The following is a 26456-nucleotide window of genomic DNA, read 5'->3' on the forward strand; positions in this document are numbered from 1 at the left end:
ATTAGAACCGGCTCCTATGTGGGATCCTGGCACGTACAAAGCAAGGACTTCAGTCTCTAGGCCACCGTGTTGGGCCCTCCCATCATGTTCTTTTTCGAATTTAGCTTTTCTAGGTCCTTTGTACATTGACGCACATTTCAGAATCAGTTTGCCAAGTTCTGTAGAAAAAAAAAAAGTGGAGGATTTTGGTTTTGGAATCACATTGCCCCTCTCCATTATCTTAGAAAGAATTGACATCTTAACAATGTTGAAAATTTCAATCAGTAAATGTTACATAGTTCTCTGTTGATTTAGAACCCCTTATTAACATTGGATACTATTTTGTTTGTTTGTTTTTCCCTGGAAGTATTGTACACATATTATACTAGATTTGTCCTAGGTACTTCAAATTTCAGTTGCAATGATACCTTTCTTCTTATTTTCGTTTTTGAATCTCTGGGACCCTTACATATCTGGTAAACATTTTTTTTTCTTTTTTTTCCCCCGGTTCCTTTTCTTTTTTTTTTTTTTATTAAATTTATTCATTAATTACATTGTGTTGTAATTACATAGAATCTGGGATTCTCCCCCCGCCCTCCCCGCATGGTGAGTTCCTCCACCTTAATCAGTGCCTTTCACATCGCCAAGCTCTGGCTCACCAACATCCTGTTTGCACTCCTGCTCCCCCTCCCAATGCTGCAATCGCCCCACCCTGTGACCTTAATCCCTCTAAAGCTGGGGGAGGCGAGGGAGGCTGTGCGCAGATGGCCCTTCAATCTCAAAAGGAGGATGTCGGAATCTGAAGGCGGGAAAGGTGAGAGCTGCTTCCCACCCCCTGCAGACCCTTGGAGCAAGCCTGGGCTTGCCTCCACCCTCAGCTCCTCTCACCCATCCAATGTCCTCCCAGACCCCCTCCCCCAGGGAGCGCTTCCGGGGACCAGAATCCTACCACCCCATTCCCATCCCAGCCAGCCCCAAACACAACCTCTGCCCTCTGATATCCCGCTTGACAGGACACTTCCCCCTAACGCCTCCCAGCTCCACCTCTTTCCTTAGTTCCCAAAAGAAACCCAACCTGAATCCTGGACCTAAGCCTATGCTAGCGTCCACCCCAACTCTAACTGCATCATCAGCACCAACTGAATCCTAAAGTAAATCTTGCTTCCCAGCAGGCCAATCCCTGTTAGAGTCCAACCCCGCCCTGGATACAGACCTTACCAAGCGCTCTAACATCACCTGATCTCAACCGCAATCTCAACCCCTGGATGTCAATACTCTTAGTGAGCGTGGTCTCTAACTTTGCAAAATCCTTTTAACAAACAAAACGAGAGAGAGAGAAAGAGAGAGATAAATTTATCTTACTCTGGAGTAAGATTGCCTCAGTTTGACTCCCAGTTCAACCACTTCTTCAGGTCGCTTTGAACTTTGGACTCCATTTCCTCATCTACAAAATGACTATAATATTTTGTGTTAGGCATTCTGACTGTCAAACTTGGTCAACCCTCACAGCCAGCATATAATGTAGGTATTCTTGATACTCTTATCATCCCTATTATATAGACGAGAAAATTAAAGCTCCAAGAGATTATATCACTTGTCCCCACAGCTATCGAGTGGTAGAGTCAGGATTTAATTGTGGATGTTGCTTCCTGCAGAGCTGGCTGTCTTAACCAGCCAAACTACTCTCCTACAGAGATGGGAAACAAGGTAATGGGAACGGGAGGTGGACTCAGCTGAAAACCCCACTCAAAACTCAACTCCAACCCTAACCTTGATCCCCATTCTTATCCCAATTCATTCAAAATAAGCAATCCTAACCCTCAAGCAAAATGAAATCAGATTCCATTCCTTCCCACATTTAAACCCAATCCCATTGCAATCCAAAAGCAACCACTCACCTTAAATTTGTTGCCAGTTAGAAATTTAATCCCACCCCCATGACAATCTAAAGTCTAGCTCCCAGCGTTGACATCAAACTCTACTTTGCTTGGATATGTAATCTCCCCTTCACCCCCTGCAAACTGTTATTCTATCCCCAATCTTAATCTTATCACTACATTTACCACCCCCCCAAAAAAAAACCATCATCCATAGTCCCAACTCTCCCTAATTTTTTTTAAGATTTATTTTTCTGGGAAAAGCAGATTTACAAAGAGAAGGAGAAACAGAGAGAAAGATCTTCCATCCATTGGTTCATTCTCCAAGTGGCTGCAAAGGCTGGACCTGAGCCGATAAGAAGCCAGGAGCCAGGAGCCTCTTCCAGGTCTCCCACGGGAGTGCAGGGTCCCAAGGACTTAGGTCATCTCTGCTGCTTTCCCAGGCCACAAGCAGGGAGCTGGATGGAAAGTGGAGCATCCGGGATCCCTCCGCATATAAGATGAGGACTTTAGCCATTAGGCTATTGTGCCAGGCCCAACTCTCCCTTATTTTATGCACTCTTTTCTTCTTCCTTTAAACGTGGGAGTGGGCAGGAAGCAGCAATATTCTGATACCTTCTTACTCTCTGATTTGGTTTCTCCACACAGACAACACTCCAGACCCCAGTCCAGCCAATGGAGAATGCCCTGGTCCTGAATGGGGGCTGTCCGCTGGAGCTCCAGCAGTGGGGGATGACATTAGTGGATCATCGGCTCTGGGGACCCCTAGACGAAAGACCCAGCACAGCAAGCACAAGACAGTGGCAGTGGCCAGTGCTCAGCGGTCACCCCGGGCACTCTTCTGCCTCACCCTAGCCAATCCCCTGCGGAGATCCTGCATCAGCATTGTAGAATGGAAGCATCCTGGAAAGCCAGGAGCGTGCCTCAAGGGAACCAATAGTCAACGATTGGGTCAAGGCTGAGATGGAGGCTGGTTGAGATTATTAGGGATCAATTGTCAAGAACAGGATTAGAAGGGGAGTTTAGAAAGGTAGAGGTCATGGCTGGGGAATGGGGTGGATTTAGAATCAAGGACTAAATCACAAAGTGGTTGAGGTTTCCACTGTGGTCCAAGTCAAGGCCTAGGGTAGGGTAGGGTTGGGGGAGCAGGGCTGGGGAAGTCTGGATCGGTGACCTGGGAGTCAGGGGCACACAGAGGTTCTGCCTGGCTCCTTGACTGCGTCCACTTAAGGCCCTTTGACATCCTCATCCTGCTCACCATCTTTGCCAATTGCGTGGCTCTGGGGGTCTACATCCCCTTCCCTGAAGATGACTCCAACACCGCTAATCACAACCTGGTGAGGCACCTTCCCCCATACCCAACCTACCCCATCTTCACAGAAAGTCACATCTCAAGGCTGCTATACAAGCCCTGTCCTCCTCAGACCCAAATGACCCATTTCTACACAGCCCCATCCTCTATCTAGACCCCCACACACACCAACCTTCAATCCCTTCAACCCTGCCTACATGTAACTCTCCAACTCCCACCCCACCCATGGTTCCTCCCACAGGAGCAAGTGGAGTACGTCTTTCTGGTGATTTTCACTGTGGAGACCGTACTCAAGATTGTGGCCTATGGGCTGGTGCTCCACCCCAGCGCCTATATCCGCAATGGCTGGAACCTTCTCGATTTCATCATCGTTGTGGTCGGGTGCGCATCTGAAAGGGCACGGTGCTCTAGTTGACCTTCTGAACTGCAAGATTCTGCACTCAGGGAAGCAACTGTTTAAGATTGCTCCACTATGCAGGCAGCATAAGAAATACTAACATTTATCTATTTAAGTTTTATTTGTGGGCCAGCATGTTGGATCAACTGGATAACCCTCCACCTCCAAGTGCCAGCATCCCATGTGGGTGCCAGTTCGTATCGTAGCTGCTCCACTTATCATCCAACTCCCTTCTTGTGGTCTGGGAAAGCAGTGGAGGATGGCCCAAAGTCTTGGGACCCTGTAATCATGTGGGAGACCTAGAGGAAGTTCCTGGCTCTGGATTGGCTCAGCTCTGGCCACTACAGACATTTGGAGAGTGAATCAGTGGATGAAGGATCTTTCTCTCTGTGTCTCCTTCTTTTTGTAAATCTGTCTTTCCAATAAAAATAAACATTTTTGAAAAAATTAAGGGAGGGAGGAAGGGAAGGACTTAATGAAAACAGAAATACCAAAGCTGGTGCTGTAGCATAGTAGGCTAAGCTCCACCTACAGGACTGCATTTCTCCAAAAATTTTTATCTTGTTTATTTGAAAGGCACAGTTACAGAGACAGAGAAAGAGAGAGAGTGACACGGAGAGAGAGTATGTGCACTTTATCTACTGGTTCACTCCCCAAATGACTACAACGGCATGGGCTGGTCCCGTCTAAAGCCAGGAGCTTCTTCTGGGTATCCCATGTGGGCCCAAGCACTTGAGCCATCTTCTACTGCTTTCCCAGGCACAGTAACGGGGCTGGATCAGAAGTGAGCAACCTAGACTCAAACCATATAGAATGCCCGGGTCCCAGGCAGCTGTTGTGCACAATCCCCACCCCAATCCTAACATATTTTAAGTCCACATGCATTCCTGTTACAGGGAGGTGTGCTCGGCTTAGGGAATGGTGGTGGGGGGGAACAAGGGTGGAAACTCACAAGGCTTGACCCCACCTCCCCCATGCCATGTTCTTGGTCAGGCTGTTCAGCGTGCTTCTGGAGCAGGGCCCTGGACGGCCGGGTGATGCCCCGCATACTGGGGGGAAGCCAGGGGGCTTTGATGTGAAGGCGTTGCGGGCGTTCCGTGTGCTGCGGCCACTGAGGCTGGTGTCTGGGGTCCCAAGTGAGTGGCATGTCCCCCTCTGGATGGTTGGTGGGGTGGAGGTGGGGCAGAGCTCACCTTGGCCCGTGTCACACACTCTTACCTCCCCACAGGCCTGCACATTGTGCTAAATTCCATCATGAAGGCACTCGTGCCGCTGCTGCACATCGCCCTGCTTGTTCTCTTCGTCATCATCATTTATGCCATCATTGGCCTTGAGCTGTTCCTCGGACGCATGCACAAGACGTGCTACTTTCTCGGATCAGGTCAGCCAGCACACCAGGCCCAGCACAGGACACCCCCCCAGTTCCACCCCACATCCCCCAGCCAATTCCTAGTCCCACTCTGTTTGCCAGGAAACTCATCGGAATTTGCAAGGTTCCACCCCTAGTCTCAGGCTTCACGACCAGCTAATCAAGCCCTGCCCCATATCCAACATTCCTCCCTAAATCCCTTACTATAACCTCTGTAGCTAACAGCTTCTCTCTTATCACAAGACTTCACCCACAGGCCACGTGCCTGCCTGGTACTTACTACTCCACCCTCCACATCCTCCCTTCCATCAGCAGCCCAAGTCTTGCCCAAGTCCAAGATATCCTTTACTAGGATCTCAAATTCAAGGATTTTGCCCCCAAACTCCAATGTAGTGGAACTCACAGCTTCCCAGTAGTTCGGAATACCTCAAAGGATTGGACTCTAAATGGAGCTAGGGATTGTAGTTGTCTTTGAAAATTCTAGGCCCCTGAATCAGTGCCAGGAGCGAGGGGATCCAGGGTGGGAGCCCCAAGTTCCGACCGTCTCCACAGATGTGGAAGCAGAGGAGGACCCATCGCCCTGTGCATCTTCTGGCTCTGGACGGGCATGCACACTGAACCAGACCGAGTGCCGAGGACGTTGGCCAGGGCCCAATGGTGGCATCACCAACTTCGACAACTTCTTCTTTGCCATGCTCACAGTCTTCCAGTGCATCACCATGGAAGGCTGGACCGACGTGCTTTACTGGGTGAGGTGCATAGTGGGCACCCAACTTGGAAGCTATACCTGCCTTTCCTAACCTCGGGTTCAGAGGGAATGTTGGTGTGCTTTAACCAGCATGTGCCCTCTCTCCCTAGATGCAGGATGCCATGGGGTATGAGTTGCCCTGGGTGTACTTCGTAAGCCTGGTCATCTTTGGGTCCTTCTTCGTCCTCAACCTTGTACTTGGTGTTCTGAGTGGGTGAGAGACTTACTCCATTTTCCACCCCCACAAATTCCAACTCCCCCTTTCCTGTGTCTGGAAAACTCCTAGGCATCTTGTAAAACCCCATCCAAAATGCTCAACCATGAGCAACAACAGCATGTGAGGCATTTTAGGAATGGAACAGAGATGAAAAACAGGCTTCCTGAACTACAGTTGGATGGGAAAAAACAATATAAACATACATGACAAATTGTGGGGGGGGGTATGTACCCACATCTCCATGTAATATGAAAAGAGAGGAAAGATAAAGATAAAAATGGGGGGGCTTGCTGTTAGGGATGTCAGAACAGGACTACTCAAGAAAATGTTATTTCAGTGAAAATATGAAGATGAGGGCCATGCTGGGATGGTAGGAAAGAGTGTTCCAACAGGGGGAACAGCCAATGCAAAGGCTCCAATGCCAGGATGTATTGGGCATATTCACAGAACAGCTAGGAGGCTAGTACAGTTAGCAGGATGAAAGAAAGGGAATGGGGCAGCTCCCCCTCTTAGCTCTCCCTCCTCTTCCTTCAGGGAATTCTCCAAGGAGAGGGAGAAAGCTAAAGCCCGGGGAGACTTCCAGAAACTTCGAGAGAAGCAACAGATGGAGGAGGATCTACGGGGCTACCTGGACTGGATCACACAGGCAGAGGAGCTGGACCTCGAGGACCCCTTGGCAGATGGCAACTCTGGCTTTGTGGCTGAAGAGGGCCGGACCGGCCACCGTAGGCAATCTTACCATGGCCAATCCCCTTCTAGCTCCATGTGGGGCTCCAATGGACTCCACGCCTACCGATACCCGGCTGCCAGTTAGGGCTCTAGACACAGAGACTCTACAGCCAGCCTCAAACCCCAAATAACATTGCCCCATCCTAGACATGGCCCTAACCCTGCCCCCAAGCCCTCCTCTCCAGCTTTCTTTCTCTGACCCCACAGGGCCACAGCTGGCCGAGCTGACCAGTAGGAGGCGTGGACATCTTCGCTGGTTCAGTCACTCTACTCGCTCCACGCACTCTACCAGCAGCCATGGTGGGGGTCCCAACAGGCTGCAGAGTTGGGGGTGGGATGGGCTGGGCAAGCAGAGACAGGACCCTGGGGTTTCCGGGTCCTGACCTCTCTCCCTCCCCACCTTCTGCCTTTCAGCCAGTCTTCCAGCCAGTGACACAGGCTCCATGGCAGAGACCACGGGTGACGAAGATGAAGAGGAAGGGCCTCTGGCTGGCTGTACACGCTGCCTGTGAGGTTCCCCCAGCCCTTGACCTAGACCCCAGTATAGACCCTGACCCCAGTCCTGACACTGGCATCAAACCTTGACTCCAAACTTTGACATCCACTCTCGGGCACTGACTCCCCTTCCCCGGGGCCGTGGGGGGAGGGGTAAGCCTTCTGACGCTCATCTCCCTTCCTCTTCCAGAAACAAGATCATGAAAACCAGGGTCTGGTGAGTTGGGAGGATTGTGCAACCCTTTGACCGCATGCTTCTGAGATACATTCACCCTGCCCTCTCAAATCCTCCATGGCCTCCAGACATCCGTTACCTCAGTACCCCACCCCAACCAGGGCCTAGGTAGGTGAGCTCAGCCTGTGGGCTCTGTTTTCCCGGCAGCCGCCGCCTCCGTAGAGTCAACAGGAGCCTCCGAGCACGTTGCAGGCGGGCTGTGAAGTCCAATGCCTGTTACTGGGCCGTGCTGCTGCTTGTCTTTCTCAACACGCTGACCATTGCCTCGGAGCACCACGGACAGCCAGTATGGCTCACCCAGACCCAGGGTGCGCACCTGCCCTGCAGCCTACTAGCCCTCTGCCCCACCCCCCTGGACCTTTCCTCAGCCCTCTCTGTCCTCCACAACCCCAAGTCCAAATCCAAGGTGCCCAGGAGACCTGTGGCCTCCAAGACACTGCTCTGCCACCCAGATGAGGGCAGAAAACTGCCCCATATCCACCTTAGAGCTCGCACCAACGTGACCCTTGTTGGGTGCATCAAGTTCTATTCTAGGTACCTTATGTGTATGAACTCAATTTCTTGCCCAGCCCCCCAACCCTATGGGACCTCAAGTAGTAAGGCACAGAGTCCCGAACACCAAAACACTGAAGGGTTCAGCAGCAAATCCCAAGATTCACCTAGTGAGTGGCAGAGCCAGACGCCAAGTTCACACACTGTCAGGACAAGTTAATGCCTTTGTGCTTCAGTTTCCCCATGTGCAAAATGACCCAAATGATAGTATCTGTTTAGTTGAGATGATGAGATGAGTTACAGCGTAAGGTGCTTAGAACATTGCATGACCCCACTCATGATGAACATTTGGTGTTAGCTCTTTTTTCTTTTTCCTTTTAAGAAACTGTTAAAGTTTATTCAGAAGGTGAGGGATATAGACACACATGAGCCATGTTCAGTGTTCAGGGAGAGTGGGCCAGGAAGGGAGAGGATGAGGAAAAGACAAGGTTCTAGCTCCCGTCTTCCACTTTCAGAGAGGACAAGACCATGTTAGCTCTTGCTAGTACTTATTACAACCTCTGCCTCACCATGAGTACTGACAACACCTGTAACCCCACAGCCAAAACCAGCCCACTCCAATCACAACTTCCACTAGCTCTTTCCTTGAATTGGAGTCCCCCTGCTCTCGCAGGCCCCACCCAACCTCCCCCACTGTGCCCTACAAGGCCACCCCATCCCTAGCCCCACCCCCAACCTGCACCTGGCCTGTTACCAGCTACCCCAGATCACCCAGTGTGCACCACCTCCCCACGGCACCATGTTAACTGGCTAGCATGTCACTGCTGTCCCCTTTCCCCACAGAGTATGCCAACAAAGTGCTGCTGTGTCTGTTCACGGTGGAGATGCTTCTCAAGTTGTATGGTCTGGGCCCCTCTGTCTACGTCTCCTCCTTCTTCAATCGCTTTGACTGCTTCGTGGTGTGTGGGGGTATCCTGGAGACCACCTTGGTGGAGGTGGGCGCCATGCAGTCCCTGGGTATCTCAGTGCTGCGATGCGTGCGCCTCCTCAGAATCTTTAAGGTCACCAGGTGGGTGGCAGATGAGAACACTGGGATCCCAAATAGCCCCAAGGCTACACCCCAGCTCCCACGATAACTTCACCTGCACCACCATTCATTTTTTTAACATTTTTTTTATTGGAAAGTCAGATATACAGAGAGGAAGAGAGACAGAGAGGAAGATCTCCCAACCGCTGATTTACTCCCCAGGTGGCCGCAATGGCTGGAGCTGAACTGATCCGAAGCCAGGAGCCAGGAACTTCCTCCAGGTCTCCCACACGGATGCAGGGTCCCAAGGCTTTGGGCCGTCCTCGACTGCTTTCCCAGGCCACAGGCAGGGAGCTGGATGGGAAGCAGGGCTGCCAGGATTAGAACTGGCACCCACATGGGATCCCAGCTCATGCAAAGCGAGGACTTTAGCTGTTAGGCTACCACGCCAGGCCCACCACCATCCATGTTTTTAAAGATTTGTGTAAGTATTTGAAAGACAGAGTTAGGGGCAGCACAATGACTCAATTGGCTAATCATCTGCCTGCTAGCACCAGCATCCCATATGCGTACCAGTTCTTGCCCTGGCTGTTCCGTTCCCCTTTCAGCTTCCTGTTTTTGCCCTGGAAAAGCAGCAGAGGAGGGCCCAAAGCCTTGGGATCCTGCAGCTGTGTGGGAGACCTGAAGGAAGCTCCTGGCTCCTACTTTCCAATCAGCTTGGATCTAGCTGGTATGGCCATTTTGAGAGTGAACCAGTGCATGGAAAATCTTTCTCTCTGTCTCTCCTTATCTCTGTAAATCAGTCTTCTCAATAAAAATAAACAGAGTTCTTCTGTCTGTAATAATAATAATAATAAGACAGAGTTAGAGAGAGAGATCTTACATCTGGCAGTTCAAATCTCAGATGGCTACAACAGCCACAACTGCACCAGACTGAAGCTAGGATCCCAGAATTCCATCTGGGGCTTCCACACGGGTGGCAAGAACACACACATACTTGGGCCATGTCTCTGCTGCTTTTCAAGGCACATTTGCAGAGAGCTGGATTAGAAATGGAGCAAATGGGACTTGAACCAGCACTCATATGGGATGCCAATGTTGCAAGCAACAGCTTAACACGGTGCTATAATGCTGCCCCCCATTCACTTAGTATCCATGCATTAAGTGCCTACTGCATGCTTAGCACGGTTTTAGACCCAAGGAAACACCAGGTATCAAAGTGGACATGAGTTCCTGCTTTTGTGGGTATGAAAATCCATTTGATAATTACTGCCAAAGCTGTTAGACTGCAATTTCTCATTTGTTGTGGACAATGGCCATAGACCATTTTACTGCTAGATTTTTCTTTCTGCCATCTTGTTCAACTTAATGGGAATATCTGTATTTTTTTAAAGATTTTTTAAAGTCCATTATGAAAAGTGTCTGCTCCATTTGCATCCTCTTTCTGCACTCCACTTCTGCTGTAATGTGCCTAACCAGACCTCCAAACTCAACTCCATACTCATCCCAATCCCAACCCCAACCCTAACACCATACCCATAACCACACATTTTCCTTAGATCCAATCCTATCTCCCACCTCATCCCTAATTCCCATCCCCACTTTAATTAATAAGCACCAACTAGGAAATACTCTTCATTCCCCATATCCCAACCCCTGTCACTCTACCTCCAACTACAACTTCATTCCCTGCTTCCGCTTCGAGTTCATCCTATCTCTTCCTCTATGCCAATACTCATCCACAATCTTATCGCCAAGCCAAGTCCCAGTCTCAACCTGAAATCCAATTCTAGCTTTACCAACTTACATTTGAACCTCCATCCTAACCTGATCTCCATTACACCAAACTAATCCCAAACTCAATTGTTCCCATACTTAACTTCACTATATCCCCAATTCCAAGATTACTTTCAACCTGATGCCCAAGCCCTGTTCTTCTCCTTCTCTTCTGTAGACACTGGGCATCTCTGAGCAACCTGGTGGCATCACTGCTCAATTCAATGAAATCCATCGCGTCCTTGCTGCTCCTCCTCTTCCTCTTCATCATCATCTTCTCTCTGCTCGGCATGCAGCTGTTTGGGGGCAAGTTCAACTTTGACCAGACTCAAACTAAGCGAAGCACGTTTGACACCTTCCCCCAGGCCCTACTCACGGTCTTTCAGGTGGGAGCTGGAGATCCTGGGGGGGGGGTTGGTGAATTGGGAGCTTGGAATTGGAGAAGATCCCAGGAACTTCACAATGATTTCCACCCCATCCCCCAGATCCTAACAGGTGAGGATTGGAATGTAGTCATGTATGATGGCATCATGGCCTATGGTGGCCCCTTCTTCCCAGGGATGCTAGTGTGTGTCTATTTCATCATTCTCTTCATCTGTGGCAACTGTATCCTTGGATCCTTAGCAGGAAGATTGGTGAGGGTAGGGTGGACGGGGAGCCAGGCAGGCCACAGGTAGGCTCTTCTCCATCCTCTGTAACCTAAGCTCACTACAGACATCCTGTTGAACGTGTTTCTTGCCATTGCTGTGGACAACCTGGCCAGTGGAGATGCAGGAACTGCCAAAGACAAGGGCAGGTGAGATCTGGCTCTGCCTCCAAGATAGACTCTCCCTGGAATCTCTTACTGATAAACCCCCCCCCACACACACACACACCTCACTTGCACCAGAGAGGCCTTTGATTACCCTGGTAATCCTCACCTGCAGATACAGTCAGCCAGTTTTCATTCAACTCACAGGCACTTATTGAGCTGGGCCCTATTCTAAATACTGAGGAGCTAGCCAGAGCCAAGGCAAACAGAATCCATGCCTTCACAGAGCTGGCACTCTGGCACAGAGAAGGCAAACAAAAATACAAACAAGATAATGTATCAAGAAAACTGTATGTTAATGATATCTAATGAAGTCCTATAGGTTAGGGTAGCAAAAGAAGGTCTCTTGGAGGAAATGACAGCTGAGCTGAGAAATCTGAACGAAGTGGGGGAGAGAGCCATGCAAATCTGTGATGGAAGAGTACTCGAGTTACAGGAATGGCAGGTACAAGGAAAGATGCTGATATGAAAATGCTGATAGTTTTTAGTCCAATAACACCAGTGAAACTAGAATGGCATGAGAAAGGAAGAGAGTGGTAGGGAATGAGATCAAATGGAGTAGAGGGAATAGAAAGGGCTTATTGAAGACGTTTTGTGCTGGGGTGAGGACTTGGTTGTTCTGAATGTGAGGAGTGGAGTCTTGAGACTGAGAAGGGACATGCCAGAAAGAACCTAACAGGGTGTAAAAAAAATAGAACCGGCGTGGTGGGGTGGTGTTTAAGTATGGAGGGCCTATGGAACCCAAGGAACGTGTAATCTGAATGCAGTGACCCTCTCAGCCTCACCCATCGATTGACATTGGCAGCAATCACCCCATAATTTCCTCAAACAGAGAGAAGAATAGCAAGGGCAATCCCCCACAGGAAAATGGAGTGTTGGTGAGTTAGAAGCCGTGGGCAGTCTATGTCTCTTCCACTACCACCAAAACCTGTGCATGCGTAGCTTTAACCCTCATCCTCTGCCTGTTCGTCTTCCTCCACCCCCAGCCCACAGTACTGTATCCCTTGCATGCCTCCCCCGTGTGTCCAACTCCTGGTGTCTCCTCTGATTAAAAAAATGACCCCCAGCTTCCTGTCCCCCCCCCCAGGTGCCTGATGGTGAGAAGGACGATGAGGAGGGTGTAAAGACTGAACGAACAGGCAAGTGGGCAAAGCCAAATGAAGGACGTGTGGGATCCTGGGGATAGAGCTCAGGCAGACAGCGTCTGACCCTGAGACCGTCCTCTCTTGGAGCACAGGCTTTTCCAAGATCATCCTGAAAATAATGGGTTTCCCATGTAGCCAGCAACACTGGGGAACTCCAATGTTAGAAAAGTGAAACAGGCATTTCATTATATTACAGAAGTTCTCCAAGCCTTTATTATAAAGTTATGCACACATATGAGGAGTGGGAAAAAATAAGTCTTATGAAAAAAAATTTTGCAAGGATCTCAAAATCTTCTGTGCCAAATTCAACTTATCTTTTAACTGCAGTTACAACACCCATTCCACACACGTTTTACTGAGCTCCTAATGTACACTAGACTCTGTTCTGGGTGCTGGGTGCTCAGGGGTGAAACAATCAGACCATAATGCCCTCCCTCCAGAACCAACTTGCACACAGGGAAATGGGAAACATTAGCCATGTGACAAGTACCGCTCTAGGTGCTTTCTATCCATTTTCTCAATGACTTTTCTCCTTTGCTCTTTTTCTGGGGACAGGCATGGAAGAGGAGGAAGAAGAAGAGGAAGAGGAAGAGGAGGAAGGGGGTGTGGGGCATGTGGAACTCCTGCAGGAAGTTGTGCCCAAGGAGAAAGTGGTACCCATCCCAGAGGGCAGTGCCTTCTTCTGCCTCAGCCAGACCAACCCGTGAGTTCTGGGAGTGGCAGGGGCTGGGCACAGAGCCCGGCAGCAGCGGGGGGGGGGGGGGGAGGGGGGAATAGAACAAAGCACCACAGAAGAGCTAAGGCGGAGCAGGGCCACAGCCTGTTGCATCGAGATCAGGGCTGTGTCTCTCAAGCTCCCGAAATCCACTCTGGGCTCCCGAGTTCTAACCATGCCTCATCCCCCTACCACCACCCCATGCCCCCGCCTCCCCAGGCTAAGGAAGGCCTGCCACACCCTCATCCACCATCACATCTTCACCAACCTCATCCTGGTGTTCATCATCCTCAGCAGTGTGTCCCTGGCCGCCGAGGATCCCATCCGAGCCCACTCCTTCCGCAATCACGTGAGCCTCTGCTGGGGCTAGGGAGACTGTCCCAGGGCTGAGAGCATGGCCACTGTGTGTGCAGCATACCCAGAAAGCAGCAGGGAAAAGAATGGGACTTTTGATTAGTGGAGAAGCTGTGCTCAGAGAGGTCAACCAGTCAAAGTAGGTAGATGGGTAGGGGCAGGGGAGTGCAGATGTCAACACCAATCTTTCAGATGGTCAAAGTTTTTGACTTGGGGAAAAATTTTTGATGTTAGTGGCGGTGGAAGAGGGAGGTAATGGAGGGAGAGAGAAAGAACACAAAACTTACAAGGAGAGGTGCACACATGAACAAGTGCACACACCTAGCTTTCCCTCAGTCACAATCAGCAATTCCTCCTCTTCCTTGTTCCCCAGATTCTGGGATATTTTGATTATGCCTTCACTTCCATTTTCACCGTGGAGATTCTACTAAAGGTGACTAACAGGTTTTGCTTGCTCCAACATACTCCAGACTCACCCTCAAAGCCCACTTCCCCTTGACTCCAGCTAAACTCTGTTGCTGCTTTCCACCCACCAGTCTACAGCCCACCCCTCCTGTCTCCAACCCCACCCCAGCCCAGAACCACAAACCTTGGAGTCTAGCCTGATGTCCTGTCCCTAGATGACAGTGTTTGGGGCATTCCTACACCGGGGCTCCTTCTGCCGTAGCTGGTTCAATCTGTTGGATCTACTGGTGGTCAGTGTGTCCCTCATCTCCTTCGGTATCCAGTGAGTAATACACATTCCCCACCCAGCCCCTTCTTCCCAGACACAGGGCCAAGCCAAAGGCACGGCCTGAGGACTGCCTTCTCTCCTCCTCAGCTCCAGCGCCATCTCTGTGGTGAAGATTCTCCGAGTACTGCGTGTACTGCGGCCCCTCCGGGCCATCAACAGGGCTAAAGGACTGAAGGTAACCCCACCTCATCCAAACCCACAGCATCCTTGACCAGACTGACCATGCGTGTCAGTGCCTGACCTTGCAGTGTGGACTCAACCACTGGCCACGAGGCCAGACCAATGCTCTTTACAAGTGGCCACACATTCTTTACCAGCAGCCACATTTCTGTGATCTGGGGCCCTGGCCCATGCCCACATACCCTGTCCAGCAAGCAGTTACTCATGGTTGGTGCACATCTGTTCCTCACCCATATCACTCACTGCCTCTCAATCCCACATCCTTGACCCCTGACCCGCAAGTACATGCCCCCAACCCAAAGGCCTGAGCTATGCCCATTACCAAAATCCCCAACCCATGACCACCGTGGGCTGCAGTGTCTACTAGCCATATGTGTGGGTTCCTACAGCACGTTGTGCAGTGCGTGTTTGTGGCCATCCGGACCATCGGGAACATCATGATTGTCACTACACTCTTGCAATTCATGTTCGCCTGCATCGGTGTGCAGCTCTTCAAGGTGGGAGAAGCACTGCAGTGTGTGTGTGTGGAGGGGTGTAAGCACGGGTCAAGGCCAGTGGGGCAGAGTTGAGGAGGGGAATGGATGGAGTGAACCCAGTTGACTGATGTGCTGCCTACAGGGGAAATTCTACAGCTGCACTGATGAGGCCAAACACACCCCAAAGGAATGCAAGTGAGTGCCTGAGACCTGACCCTCCAGAGAGCCTGGAATCTCTTCCACGGGGTCCCTGAACTGTACCTGCAACCCCTAGAACTTCCTCCTAAGAACTTCAGAGACCCCACATTGCTGCATGACCCCCCCAAGGCACTCAGAACTTGCCAGGGGCCCAAAATAACATCCCTTAGACCTTCTTCTGGAACTATAGAGACTCTCAGGTCTCCCCAAGCCGTGGTAGGCCCCAATCTCTCCCGCAAAACCCCTCTTCATTCCCCAGGGTCACCCACATTCCATTTCCAGTCCCTTCCCTCCACCTGCCCCACAGCAATTTCTAAGTGCATTCAAAGTCCCTAGCTTTCATCTGGAGCCTTCTGTACAGGTTAACAATGAAAAACTTGGTCTGTAGGGTCAGACACTCCCGGTTGAGATCCACTTCATGAGACTTGGCTATATTCTGAACCTTACTGAGTCCCAATTTGCTCATCTGAAAAACGCAGGTAGCAGATTGCCTACTGCACATGGTTGTTGTGAGGGAAAGAGCACACTGTAGGCAAAATGTACTATCCAATGTGAAGTAACTACATGGAAGGCCAGCACAGGGCCTGAAGTTGAGTTAGTGCTACTATGTGGTAGCTGCTATATCAGCATTCCTTTGTCCTGGATAGTGATTATGAGGGTGGTAAAGGTGGTAGTGGTGATGTCATGGTTCTAACCAGGTGCCAGATACCAGTCTCATTTCTTGACTTTTAATCCTTGTGACAAGCCAGCTATAGGGAAAATGGAAGCATAATCAGGTGAAGCGTCCAAGATCACCCAATCTAGATATGGAAGAACAAGCTGTCTAGCTTCACCCTCTTCCTCCAAGTCACAGTTTCCATCCCTCCTTACCTGCTAAAGCTGGTCTGTACCACCTGCAGAGGATCCTTCTTGATCTACCCTGATGGAGATGTGTCACGACCCCTGGTTCGGGAGCGGCTCTGGATTAACAGTGACTTCAACTTTGACAATGTCCTTTCAGCCATGATGGCCCTGTTCACTGTCTCCACCTTCGAAGGCTGGCCTGCGTGAGCAACAGGGCCTGAGGATGTCAGGGCACTGGGAAGGGGGTGGGATCTCCAGGGAATGGATGGGAGTATACCTATGGAGGACACGTGGTGAAAAATTCACAAGATGGAACTGGGTGTTCTGGGGTCTGGAGGGCATATCCAAGTCCTGGTGGCTCCTCTCAGAAGCCAGCTGGAGTTCTTTCTGGGAACGTGACTGATATTCAGCAGTTGAGTAGGACTCTGAGAGGACTGGGTGGGATTTAGATGGCACTATCTGGAGGTCTGGGAGGACGGGCTGGGGTCTGGAGGAGGGAGTCTCTAAAGAGATGGAACATAAAAAAATGTTTCTGTGAAAAAAAGAGATGGAACAAATGATAATGGAGTTTCTAGGCAGCTGTGTGGGTCTTTGGGGCACCATTTGGAAGTCTCTACGGAGATGGAGCAGGGGATTGTAGTTGATGGAGCTTGTGGGGAAGTTCCAGAGGGCTGCCCCAGGGTCTCCAGGTGGCTGGATAAGGGGATCTGGAGGCATGTGGGAAATTAGGGGGTTTGAGGTCTTTGTGGGTCTGAGTGAGCATCTCCTAAAGGACTATGGAGGCCTCTGTCAATTTCTACAAGCCAGGGACAGAGAACATGAGTCTGAGCTTTTCTTGGTATATGAATGGAGGTCCTAGGTGGTTAGGCCAGAGGATTTAGGCATCTTCATGGTGGCAGGCAGGAGATTCTAATGTGTCTATGCTAAGTGTCCTAGAGGCATAAGCTGCCTCTACCTCTATCCCCACATTGGCTCCCACAGGCTGCTATACAAGGCCATTGATGCACACGCAGAAGATGAGGGTCCCATCTATAATTACCATGTGGAGATCTCTGTGTTTTTCATTGTCTACATCATCATCATTGCATTCTTCATGATGAATATCTTCGTGGGCTTTGTTATCATCACCTTCCGAGCCCAGGGCGAGCAGGAATACCAAAACTGTGAGCTGGACAAGAACCAGGTGACATCTGAGTCCAGACCCTACCCATGGCCACTGATCCCTGCCCCCTTGCCTTGGAATTCCACTGCTCACTCATGCCCTGTACCTGTATGCAGCGCCAGTGTGTAGAGTACGCCCTCAAGGCCCAACCACTCCGCCGCTACATTCCCAAGAACCCGCATCAGTATCGTGTGTGGGCCACTGTCAACTCTGCTGCCTTCGAGTACCTCATGTTTCTGCTCATCCTGCTCAACACGGTTGCCCTAGCCATGCAGGTCTGAGCTCCCCTCCCCAACCCTTGCTAGACACCTGCCCCTGTTCTCTTCACACAATCCCTTGGGAATTGTTAGGAAAGCTTTAGGTTGCAAGTAAGAAAACCACCATCCGGCAGAGACTTATTGAGACACTAGCCACATTTCTTCAAATCTAAAGTAACTAGATGTCAGACATGTAAGAATGTGTAAAAGTAGCCCACAGTCATAGTAACTTGCCATTGATTATAAAATATGCCTGAATCTTAGAGATTCTAAAGTGCAAAAATAAGTGTGCATCCTGGTGTCAAAGAAATATAACAGTTACCTCACATAATGAGAAGTGCAGAAAGTAGGCTCTTTACTTATTGCTCATCAGACACCCAGACCCATTCTTAGCAAGTTGGCTTTCATTCTCATGAGTTGTAGCTTCATGGTCACAGACAGTTGCTGCATCTCCAGACACCAAAATCACATTCAGGGCAGAAAAAAGAATGGAGAGTTGCGCTTCAGGTCTCTGTCTTTATTTGAACCTTCAATTAGAAAGCACAATGTTTTTCACAGAAGCTGCCAACCAACAGCAGACTGATGTTTATGCCTTATTAGTGAAAACTGACCTATCCTGTTTATAAGAAAAGTTAGGAATCAAAAAGTAGGCTTTCCCGTCTCCATTGTGAGAAGCAAACAATGATTTGATCCATCCATGATACCCTCATGGCTCCAGGCTCAGTAGAGCCCAGTATTAGGGCTGTTTTGTTGGGGGTGGAGAGGGCTTTACCCGAGTCTGCCCCTACTTGATTTTCTCCCCCAGCACTATGAACAGACTGCTCCCTTTAACTACGCCATGGACATCCTCAACATGGTCTTCACTGGTCTCTTCACTATTGAGATGGTGCTCAAAATCATTGCCTTCAAACCCAAGGTGAACCCCTGCCCCCAACCCTAGGCCCACATTCTTTGCATGACTTCTTTAGGAGTTTTGCCTGTTGCCAAGTTTTCTGGGTATGATATCCAGGGAGTCAAGAGAGTTGGAGTAGGAAGGGTCCAAATGCCAGGTCCATAAAGCAGTGCAAGCTAGACCCTGCTTGTAGAATCCCCACTACCCTGGCCTAGCTTGGCAAAGACAGAACAGCACTTTTTCTTGCCCTACAGCACTACTTTACTGATGCCTGGAACACATTTGATGCTCTTATTGTGGTGGGCAGCGTGGTGGACATTGCCGTCACCGAAGTCAATGTAAGGACTGACCTGTCCCCTAACCCTCTCTCCCCCTACAAGCGTTCCCACCCCTGGGGTTCTCTTTCACCTGAGTGGAGGTGCCTTCCCTTTAACCAGCCTCAATCTTAAGACTGATGCCCTCATTCTAGCTCCTTTCTATATTCCCATTGAGTCAGTCAGTCTCCCTTATTAAATTGTGCAACCTATCCACTGGCTAGACAATCTCCTAAAATGCCTCCACTGTTATGTCTTTGCTTGTCTCTACCTTCACCTCCACTTGGTTCCACCATCTCAACTGACACCTGCTTCGGCTCCATCTTCTCCTCTGACTACTTCGTTGGCTTCACTTCCTCCAACAACTGGCTCTTTTATGGTTCTGTCCTCACCACTGACTCTACCATTGGCTCCATCATCACCTCCATTGGATCTTATATGGTTCTATCACTTCAACTGACAACACTGCTGGCTCCATATCTCCATTACTGACTTCTCCATTTGGGTCCTCCATGGCTTCTCTCCATAATTTCCATGACACCACTGGCTCCATCATCTCCTCTATTGGCTCCAATGTCTCTCCATCCTCCCCATTCCATCCCCATGACCAACTTTTCCCACAACCTACTTAATCCATTACCACATACCCTTTCCTGTCATCCTTCCTATATGCTCTGTCATGTCTCCTCTTGGGCACTTGGGACTTTGATTTCATCATATCTTCTGTAATCTCTGCCTTTTCCATGCTCCCCTTACCTCAGAATGGTGGCCACCTTGGTGAGGTAGCTCCCCTTACAACAGGGATTATGTACTCACAATTCCCTTCCACCACACCATCCCTGCCTTCTTACTTCCTTCCCTTTCTCCATCCAGCCTTTCCCAAGAATCCTCAGAAATGTTCCCAAACCACCCTGAGTTGTTTGGGGACCAGTAGGCTGAGGCATGAGGCAGGGAGGTGCCTGGGGCAAGTGTGAACTGAACATTCCCACTGCACCTCCCCCAACCCCAGAGCTCCGAGGACAGCTCCCGCATTTCCATCACCTTCTTCCGCCTCTTCCGAGTCATGCGGCTGGTCAAGCTTCTCAGTAAGGGTGAAGGGATTCGCACATTGCTCTGGACATTCATCAAATCCTTCCAGGTGACCCCCGCCCCTGCTTCACACCTCTCAGCCTGTCTCTTCGTCACTGCCAATAACAATATCTCTCAGCATGCCTAATGCATCTGCCTCTGGCCTCACTAACCTTTATTATATATTTATTCATTTAAAAGGCAAAGTTATAGAGAAGGGTGTGGAGACAGAGAGAGATCTTCCATCTGCTTGCTTACTCCCTATATAGCTTCAATGGCCTCAGCTGGGCCAGGAGCCAGAAACTCCATCCAGATCTCCCACATGGGCAGCAGGGGCCCAAGGACTTGGGCTGTCTTGCACTGCTTTTCCAGGTGCATTAGCAGGAAGCTGTATGGAAAGCAGAGCAACCAGGACTCAAATCAGCCCTCATATGTGATTCTGGCAATACAGACAGCAGCTTTACCCTCTATACTACAATGCCTACTCCATACTCTGCTCTTTAATATTATGTCCACATTTGAGAGACACTGATAGACCTGGGCACTTTGGAGATGGACTCCATCTGCCAGTAGGCCTGGACCTTGAACAGTCCATTCATTCTAGGGCTTATAGTTCTCTGCCTGGACCTGAGCATCTGTCTGGCCTCTCTCCCAATCTCCATAGGCCTTGCCCTATGTGGCGCTTCTTATCGCTATGATATTCTTCATCTACGCAGTCATTGGAATGCAGGCAAGTAGGAGCTCTAAGGAGCATCCCCCACGTGCTCTCTTCTGGGAGGTAGATTTGGCAGCAATAGCCCCAAAAAGAAAGAGGAGGTGGTGGGTAGAAAGAGAGATGAGGTGGATGACCCCATGAAATGTGATCAGCAGTTCTTGCCTGTTAGGGTTGGGAGCACCCTGTAGGTATTAGGAGGTATGACATGGGCAGTGACAGGTAATGGCATAGTTTCAGCCCCAGCGACACTGACCCTGTGTGCCTTCAGATGTTTGGCAAAGTGGCTCTTCAGGATGGCACCCAGATCAATCGAAACAACAACTTCCAGACCTTCCCGCAGGCTGTGCTTCTTCTGTTCAGGTGACATCTCCCCACCCTCCCCTGCAACTTCAGTCTCTAGCATGTGTATGGTGGTCACACAGCTTGCCTCTCTGGGATGCAGAAATCATGGAGCTCCAGACAACCCAAGAGCTTTTCTCTGGCTGTGAGTCAAAGAGCCTGCTAGAATAGTTTAGCTGTAATCACTCTTTGACTAGCTTTCAGATGCACACCACTCCCCCCACTCCACTTCTGAGAGATAAGTGACCCATCTGGCACACATGAACATGGCTCTCATCAACATGGTCACACTCACTGTTCAATGCCAGCTGTACCAGGGGCAGCCCCTGGTGAAAAAACTTCTGCTAACTCCCCCGGTCACCCGCAATCCCACCAGCCATGACTTTTTCACAGCACCCTCCTGAAGGATGCCACCTGTGTGTGATTTCACAGGTGCGCCACTGGTGAGGCCTGGCAGGAGATCATGCTGGCCAGCCTGCCTGGGAATCGATGCGACCCTGAGTCAGACTTTGGCCCTGGTGAGGAATTCACCTGTGGTAGCAGTTTTGCCATTGCCTATTTTATCAGCTTCTTCATGCTCTGTGCCTTCTTGGTAAGAACCATTCTTTGTGATCAGCCCCCTCCCCCCACCCGCAGGACCCTGTCCTGCCCTTCACCTAACCTTCCCACTCACTGGCCCGCAGATCATCAATCTCTTTGTGGCTGTGATTATGGACAACTTTGATTATCTCACCAGAGACTGGTCCATCCTTGGCCCCCATCACCTGGATGAATTCAAGAGGATCTGGTCTGAATATGACCCTGGGGCCAAGTATGCCCCCCACTGAGTCTTAACCTGGAATCCCAAGAGGAAATGCGCTGTCCCAGATGGTCCCCTAGTCCTCAAACCTTTACACCTAGGCATCCCACTTCCCAATCAATAGATGCTCCCAGGGTTTCCACTGCCCCTCTCTTCTGCCCTCTGCTGCTTCCCTGTTAGGCCCTGGGGCATTAGTGTGGGAAGGAAGCCATGACCAGATGGGGCTTTAAGAAAGGACTAAAGGGAACTTGGCCAATCCAGTGGTCCTTCCCCAACTGCCCTAGGGGCCGCATCAAGCACCTGGATGTGGTTGCCCTGCTGAGACGCATCCAGCCCCCGCTGGGATTTGGGAAGCTGTGTCCACACCGAGTGGCCTGTAAGGTCTGTGCACCTGCCCACCACAGTGGCCAGGGATCTGCTTTGGGTGTAGAGGGGTGTTTGATCACATCTTCAAAAAGATTTCTGCCTCAGGAACATTTGTGCCTGCTCACCCGGCATTTTTGCTGAATAAATTCTGTGTCTCTGGTGTTCTCAGAGACTTGTATCAATGAACGTGCCCCTGAACTCCGATGGGACAGTGACATTCAATGCTACACTCTTTGCCCTGGTCCGGACATCCCTGAAGATCAAGACAGAAGGTTGGAGGGGGCAGAAGGGAGCAGGAGGGGGTGGGTCTCTGGGAGAGGGTGCAGGGAGCAAAGCCACTATGTGATGGACCCTGATGCTAGTTCTCAGCTTCCAAGTGAGTGACTGACTTTTCCAGGTCTGTGATCTTTGTCCCCATGCAGTTGGGGTAGTGTGTGACTGTGAAAGAAGTTTCTTCCTATTGCAACAGCCCACCCAAACACACACACACACACACACACACACACACACACACACACACACACACACACACACACACGATCCTCCAATGCAGGGAACCTGGAGCAAGCCAACCAGGAGCTGCGCATGGTCATCAAGAAGATCTGGAAGCGGATAAAGCAGAAACTGCTGGATGAGGTCCTACCCCCTCCAGACGGTGAGCTACCTTCCCCCGAAAGCCCTCCCACACCATTTCCCACCGCAAAACCAGCACTGCCTGGGACAGTGGACCACAGATGGGAGTGGGACAAGTCTGTACTGCTTAGTAGGAAGGTGGGGCCTGGAGACAAGGCTGAGGACTCCTGTAATATCCTTGCCTTCTCTCCCCTCGGCCCCAGAGGAGGAGGTCACGGTAGGAAAATTCTACGCCACATTCCTGATCCAGGACTACTTCCGCAAATTCCGGCGCAGGAAAGAAAAGGGGCTCCTAAGCACCGAAGCCCCCCCAAGCACCTCCTCTGTCCTCCAGGTAGGCAGGGCAAGACCCAGGGTGGGAGTGGAACACAGAGGGTCTAGGGGCTCAGGCCACCCTGCCGCATGGGCAGCAAGCTCTTACAGGGGGGGTGTTTAAACTGTGAGTACCTGCCCACTAGTATGCTTTTCTATCCTCCCACCTCTCACCACCACCACAGGCTGGGCTGAGGAGCCTGCAGGACCTGGGACCTGAGATGCGGCAAGCCCTCACCTGTGACACAGAGGAAGAGGAGGAAGAGAGGCAGGCTGAAGAAGAGGAGGAACATGAGAAGGACCCAGAAATACACAAAGTCAGTTCAACAAGTGTTCACTCCCTGAGATACTCTTTTTCATATTTCTTAACTTTTCAAAGAATTATTTATTGGAAAGGCAGAGTTACAGAGAAAGGGAAAGAGAGAAAGAAAGAAAGAAAGGGAGAGAGAGAGAGAGAAACACAGAGAGAGAGAGAAATCTTCCAGGTGTTGATTCACTCCCCAAATGGCCACAATGCCCAGGGTTGGCCCAGGCCAAAGCCAAGGGGCCTGAAATTTCAGCCGGGTCTCCCATGTGGGCCCAGAGAACCAATGGACCATCTTCTGCTGCTTTCCCAGGCTCATTAGCAAGGCAGTTGGATTAGAAGTGGAGCAGCCAAGATTCAAACCGGAAGCCATATGAGATGCCAGCATTCTAAACAGTGGTTTAATCCACTGTGCCACAACACCAGCCCCTATTTTGCTGTTGTTGTTCATTTTTAACGGATTTATAATGTTAATGTTTCAGGGGTGCTGGCTAATATTTCTATATATGTATGTATGTATATATGCATGTATGTATATATATACATGTATATATACATTGTGTATATATATATATATATATATATATATATATATATATATATTCATGTCTAAGTGCAAGTCAGGATAAACCTACCCATCTCCCTCAACATTCAACATTGAACCCCAGGAACTCTTGATTTTAGAATACTCCCTCATCTCCCTGAGTGTCTTTCACGCTGTGTCTGGGGAGAAGCCACCTTTGTAACACAGAAATATTCATTAGGTGCAATCATAAGCTGTCAAGACCCAGATTCAGCCCCTGGGGAGCCCCTGGACTAGTAGGGGAGACACACGAAAGGAGACGACCAAGGGACACAATTGTCAGGTGGATGCAACACTCCATCCCATAATGCTCCACAGACCCCTATGGACTCCCAGCCCTCATCTCGCCGGGATTCCAGGATTTCTGTGTCTCTTCCTACTGGAGACAGACCCCCAGATTCAGTCAGCGTCGGACCCAGGGATGATGGCGGGACTCCTGATGCCAGACAGCCCAATGCACCCCAGGCTGCACCCCACAGCCACAGGTATGGTCAAACTCCGGTGCGGGGAGAGTACGGGGAACACTTGGTGCATGGGGTTATTCAGGAGGCAGGGGTAGACAGACCAAAGGTCTTGGATCGGAAGTCTGAGGAGGATGAAGGTGTTTTGAGCTTTGGTGGGAATAGAGGATGAAGGAAGATTCATGAGAGAGGCATTGAATGACACGGCTTTAGTTCAAATGAGTTTAGCTCTTGTTTGCTCAGTGAATTTTGGCTAGTCACTTAGTTGCCATGATCCTCAATTTCCTTACCTGTGAAAGGGAGGTGATGGAGCCATTATTTGAGTAATTAAAAAAAAAAAAAAACCTGGGTACTTCTCACGAGACAAACATCTGTGAAAAAAGCCACTGTTGACTTTAAAAAAATCAGCCCTTGTGTTTCTCTAGGGGACAGGCCATGGGATGAGGAGGACCTGGGGACCCAAGGCCACTTACCAAGGGGATCTGGTCTGTCTACCGTGCCTTGCTTTCCCCAGGAGAGACTCTGGCATGCTCATGTTCACCATCCCAGAAGAAGGAAGTTCTCAGCTCACGGGAACTAGAGGGCAAGACAAGCAGGACGAGCAAGAGGAAGCGGCCGAGCGGTCTGCTGGTGATACAACGTAGGATTGGCCCAGGGGCCCCAAGTAGGAGGACAGGCCTATGGGGCCCGAGCACGGGGTCCAGGCCTCACTCCTCGCCCGCCTCCATCCTCACTCCCACACAGGTTCTTCTACGTAGATGAGCAGGCAGGGACTCCCCCGAATGCAGTCCTCTTGCCACCTCAGAGACCCCAGCGATATGTGAATGGACACCATGCACCACGCCGCCGCCTGCTGCCCCCCACACCTGCAGGTGAGAGCAGTGATGTGCCCTAAGGGCCCTGCAAGGGGCGGCAGGACAGAAGACCCATGGGCAGGAACCATCCTTCCATTCTCCACTCAGGCCGCAAGCCCTCCTTCACCATCCAGTGTCTGCAGCGCCAGGGCAGCTGTGAGGATCTACCCATCCCTGGCACCTACCATCGAGGGCGCAACTCAGGGTCCAGCAGGGCACAGGTGAGGCAGGGGAGGGGGTGATGAGGTCTAGAGGGGTGGGGGCAGCCTTGGCCAGATATAGCCGACATGCTACATGACAGGCCCAGCCAAAAACCAGGTCACACACCAAGGGATGCAAATTGCTCACTCATTGTACTGGTGTGAGGGGTACTTTTCTTAGCCCCACTTTACAGATGGGCAAACTGAGGTTCAGAGAGGTCTGTCTATCCAAGAGCACACACCTAGTAAGCGGCAGAGCCAACATGCAGAGTGCACTGACATCAACTCACAGCTAATTTATACCCATTTGCCCTGACTCATTGCTTTATTGGTGACAAGGAAACGGACTCACAGGAGTGAGTCATAGATCCTTCCACCCCACCCCTGCATCCCTGACCCTTTTATGTGTATTCTGGTTCCCAGGGTTCCTGGGCCACCCCTCCTCAGCAGGGCCGGCTCCTGTATGCCCCACTGTTGCTGGTGGAGGAAGGAGCCACTGGGGAGGGATACCTCAGCAAATCCGGCCGGCCACTGCGTACCTTCACCTGCCTGCATGTACCTGGAACCCACTCGAACCCAGGCCATGGCAAGAGAGGCAGTGCCGACAGCTTGGTGGAAGCTGTGAGTCTAAGGGGACATGGGCAAGATGGTGGGGGTAGGGAGAGAAAGAGGTGGAAAGGGACCAAGGGAGGAAGGAAAAAAGAGGTCCCTGGGAAGTGTTGTACACCCAGCCACCCCTTGGCTTGGTGCCCTCTCCGTGCATGACTGGTGCCCTGCTGATCCCACTGTCCACCCCTGCCCCCACTGGCTCTTAAGCATACTTCCCTCAGTCAGTCTCAATCCCACCTGTACCTGCAGGTGCTCATATCAGAAGGCCTGGGCCTCTTTGCCCGAGACCCGCGCTTTGTAGCCCTGGCCAAACAGGAAATCGCAGACGCGTGTCGCCTGACACTGGATGAGATGGACAGTGCTGCAAGTGACCTGTTGGCACAGGGGACCAGCTCCTTCTACAGCGACGAGGAGTCCATCCTCTCGCGCTTGGATGATGAGGACCTGGGGGATGAAATGACCTGCATCGGTGCCCTCTGA

General features: G+C 50.7%; 1 protein-coding gene across 2 annotated transcripts; it reads left to right on the forward strand.

Moving 5' to 3' along the window:
• Positions 1-748: 748 nt before the first annotated feature.
• Positions 749-26456, forward strand: CACNA1F (calcium voltage-gated channel subunit alpha1 F). 2 transcript variants are annotated; one of them, XM_004587930.2, is made up of 48 exons: positions 749-793; positions 2505-2754; positions 3088-3193; positions 3410-3549; positions 4559-4701; positions 4794-4946; positions 5487-5683; positions 5793-5896; positions 6434-6624; positions 6836-6928; positions 7043-7136; positions 7314-7340; positions 7506-7666; positions 8694-8919; positions 10832-11039; positions 11139-11259; positions 11368-11449; positions 12297-12342; positions 12552-12603; positions 13165-13312; positions 13544-13673; positions 14052-14111; positions 14299-14405; positions 14499-14586; positions 14981-15088; positions 15210-15262; positions 16165-16311; positions 17090-17291; positions 17387-17545; positions 18333-18443; positions 18674-18757; positions 19495-19515; positions 19743-19871; positions 20466-20531; positions 20785-20876; positions 21288-21447; positions 21539-21666; positions 21939-22035; positions 22190-22292; positions 22574-22675; positions 22857-22987; positions 23151-23282; positions 24171-24337; positions 24828-24935; positions 25058-25185; positions 25276-25388; positions 25791-25988; positions 26226-26456. In XM_004587930.2, exons 1-48 carry the CDS (start codon positions 769-771, stop codon positions 26454-26456), a joined length of 5922 nt encoding a protein of 1973 aa, XP_004587987.2. In that variant the 5' UTR covers positions 749-768. The 2 variants fall into 2 exon arrangements, with proteins under 2 accessions (XP_004587987.2, XP_004587988.2); XM_004587931.2 differs by having other exon boundaries at positions 769-793; positions 6434-6591.

This window comes from Ochotona princeps, chromosome X (genome assembly GCF_030435755.1).
Source record: "Ochotona princeps isolate mOchPri1 chromosome X, mOchPri1.hap1, whole genome shotgun sequence".
NCBI lineage: Eukaryota > Metazoa > Chordata > Mammalia > Lagomorpha > Ochotonidae > Ochotona > Ochotona princeps.

What these genes read in the sequence shown, in the direction of transcription:
- CACNA1F (XM_004587930.2), top strand. Translation starts at nt 769, where the DNA reads ATGTCGGAATCTGAAGGCGGGAAAG. An exon ending in CTCATCTCCTTCGGTATCCA is followed by an intron (nt 14,406 to 14,498) that starts GTGAGTAATACA and finishes TCTCCTCCTCAG; the next exon opens with CTCCAGCGCCATCTCTGTGG. An exon ending in CATTCATCAAATCCTTCCAG is followed by an intron (nt 19,872 to 20,465) that starts GTGACCCCCGCC and finishes CAATCTCCATAG; the next exon opens with GCCTTGCCCTATGTGGCGCT.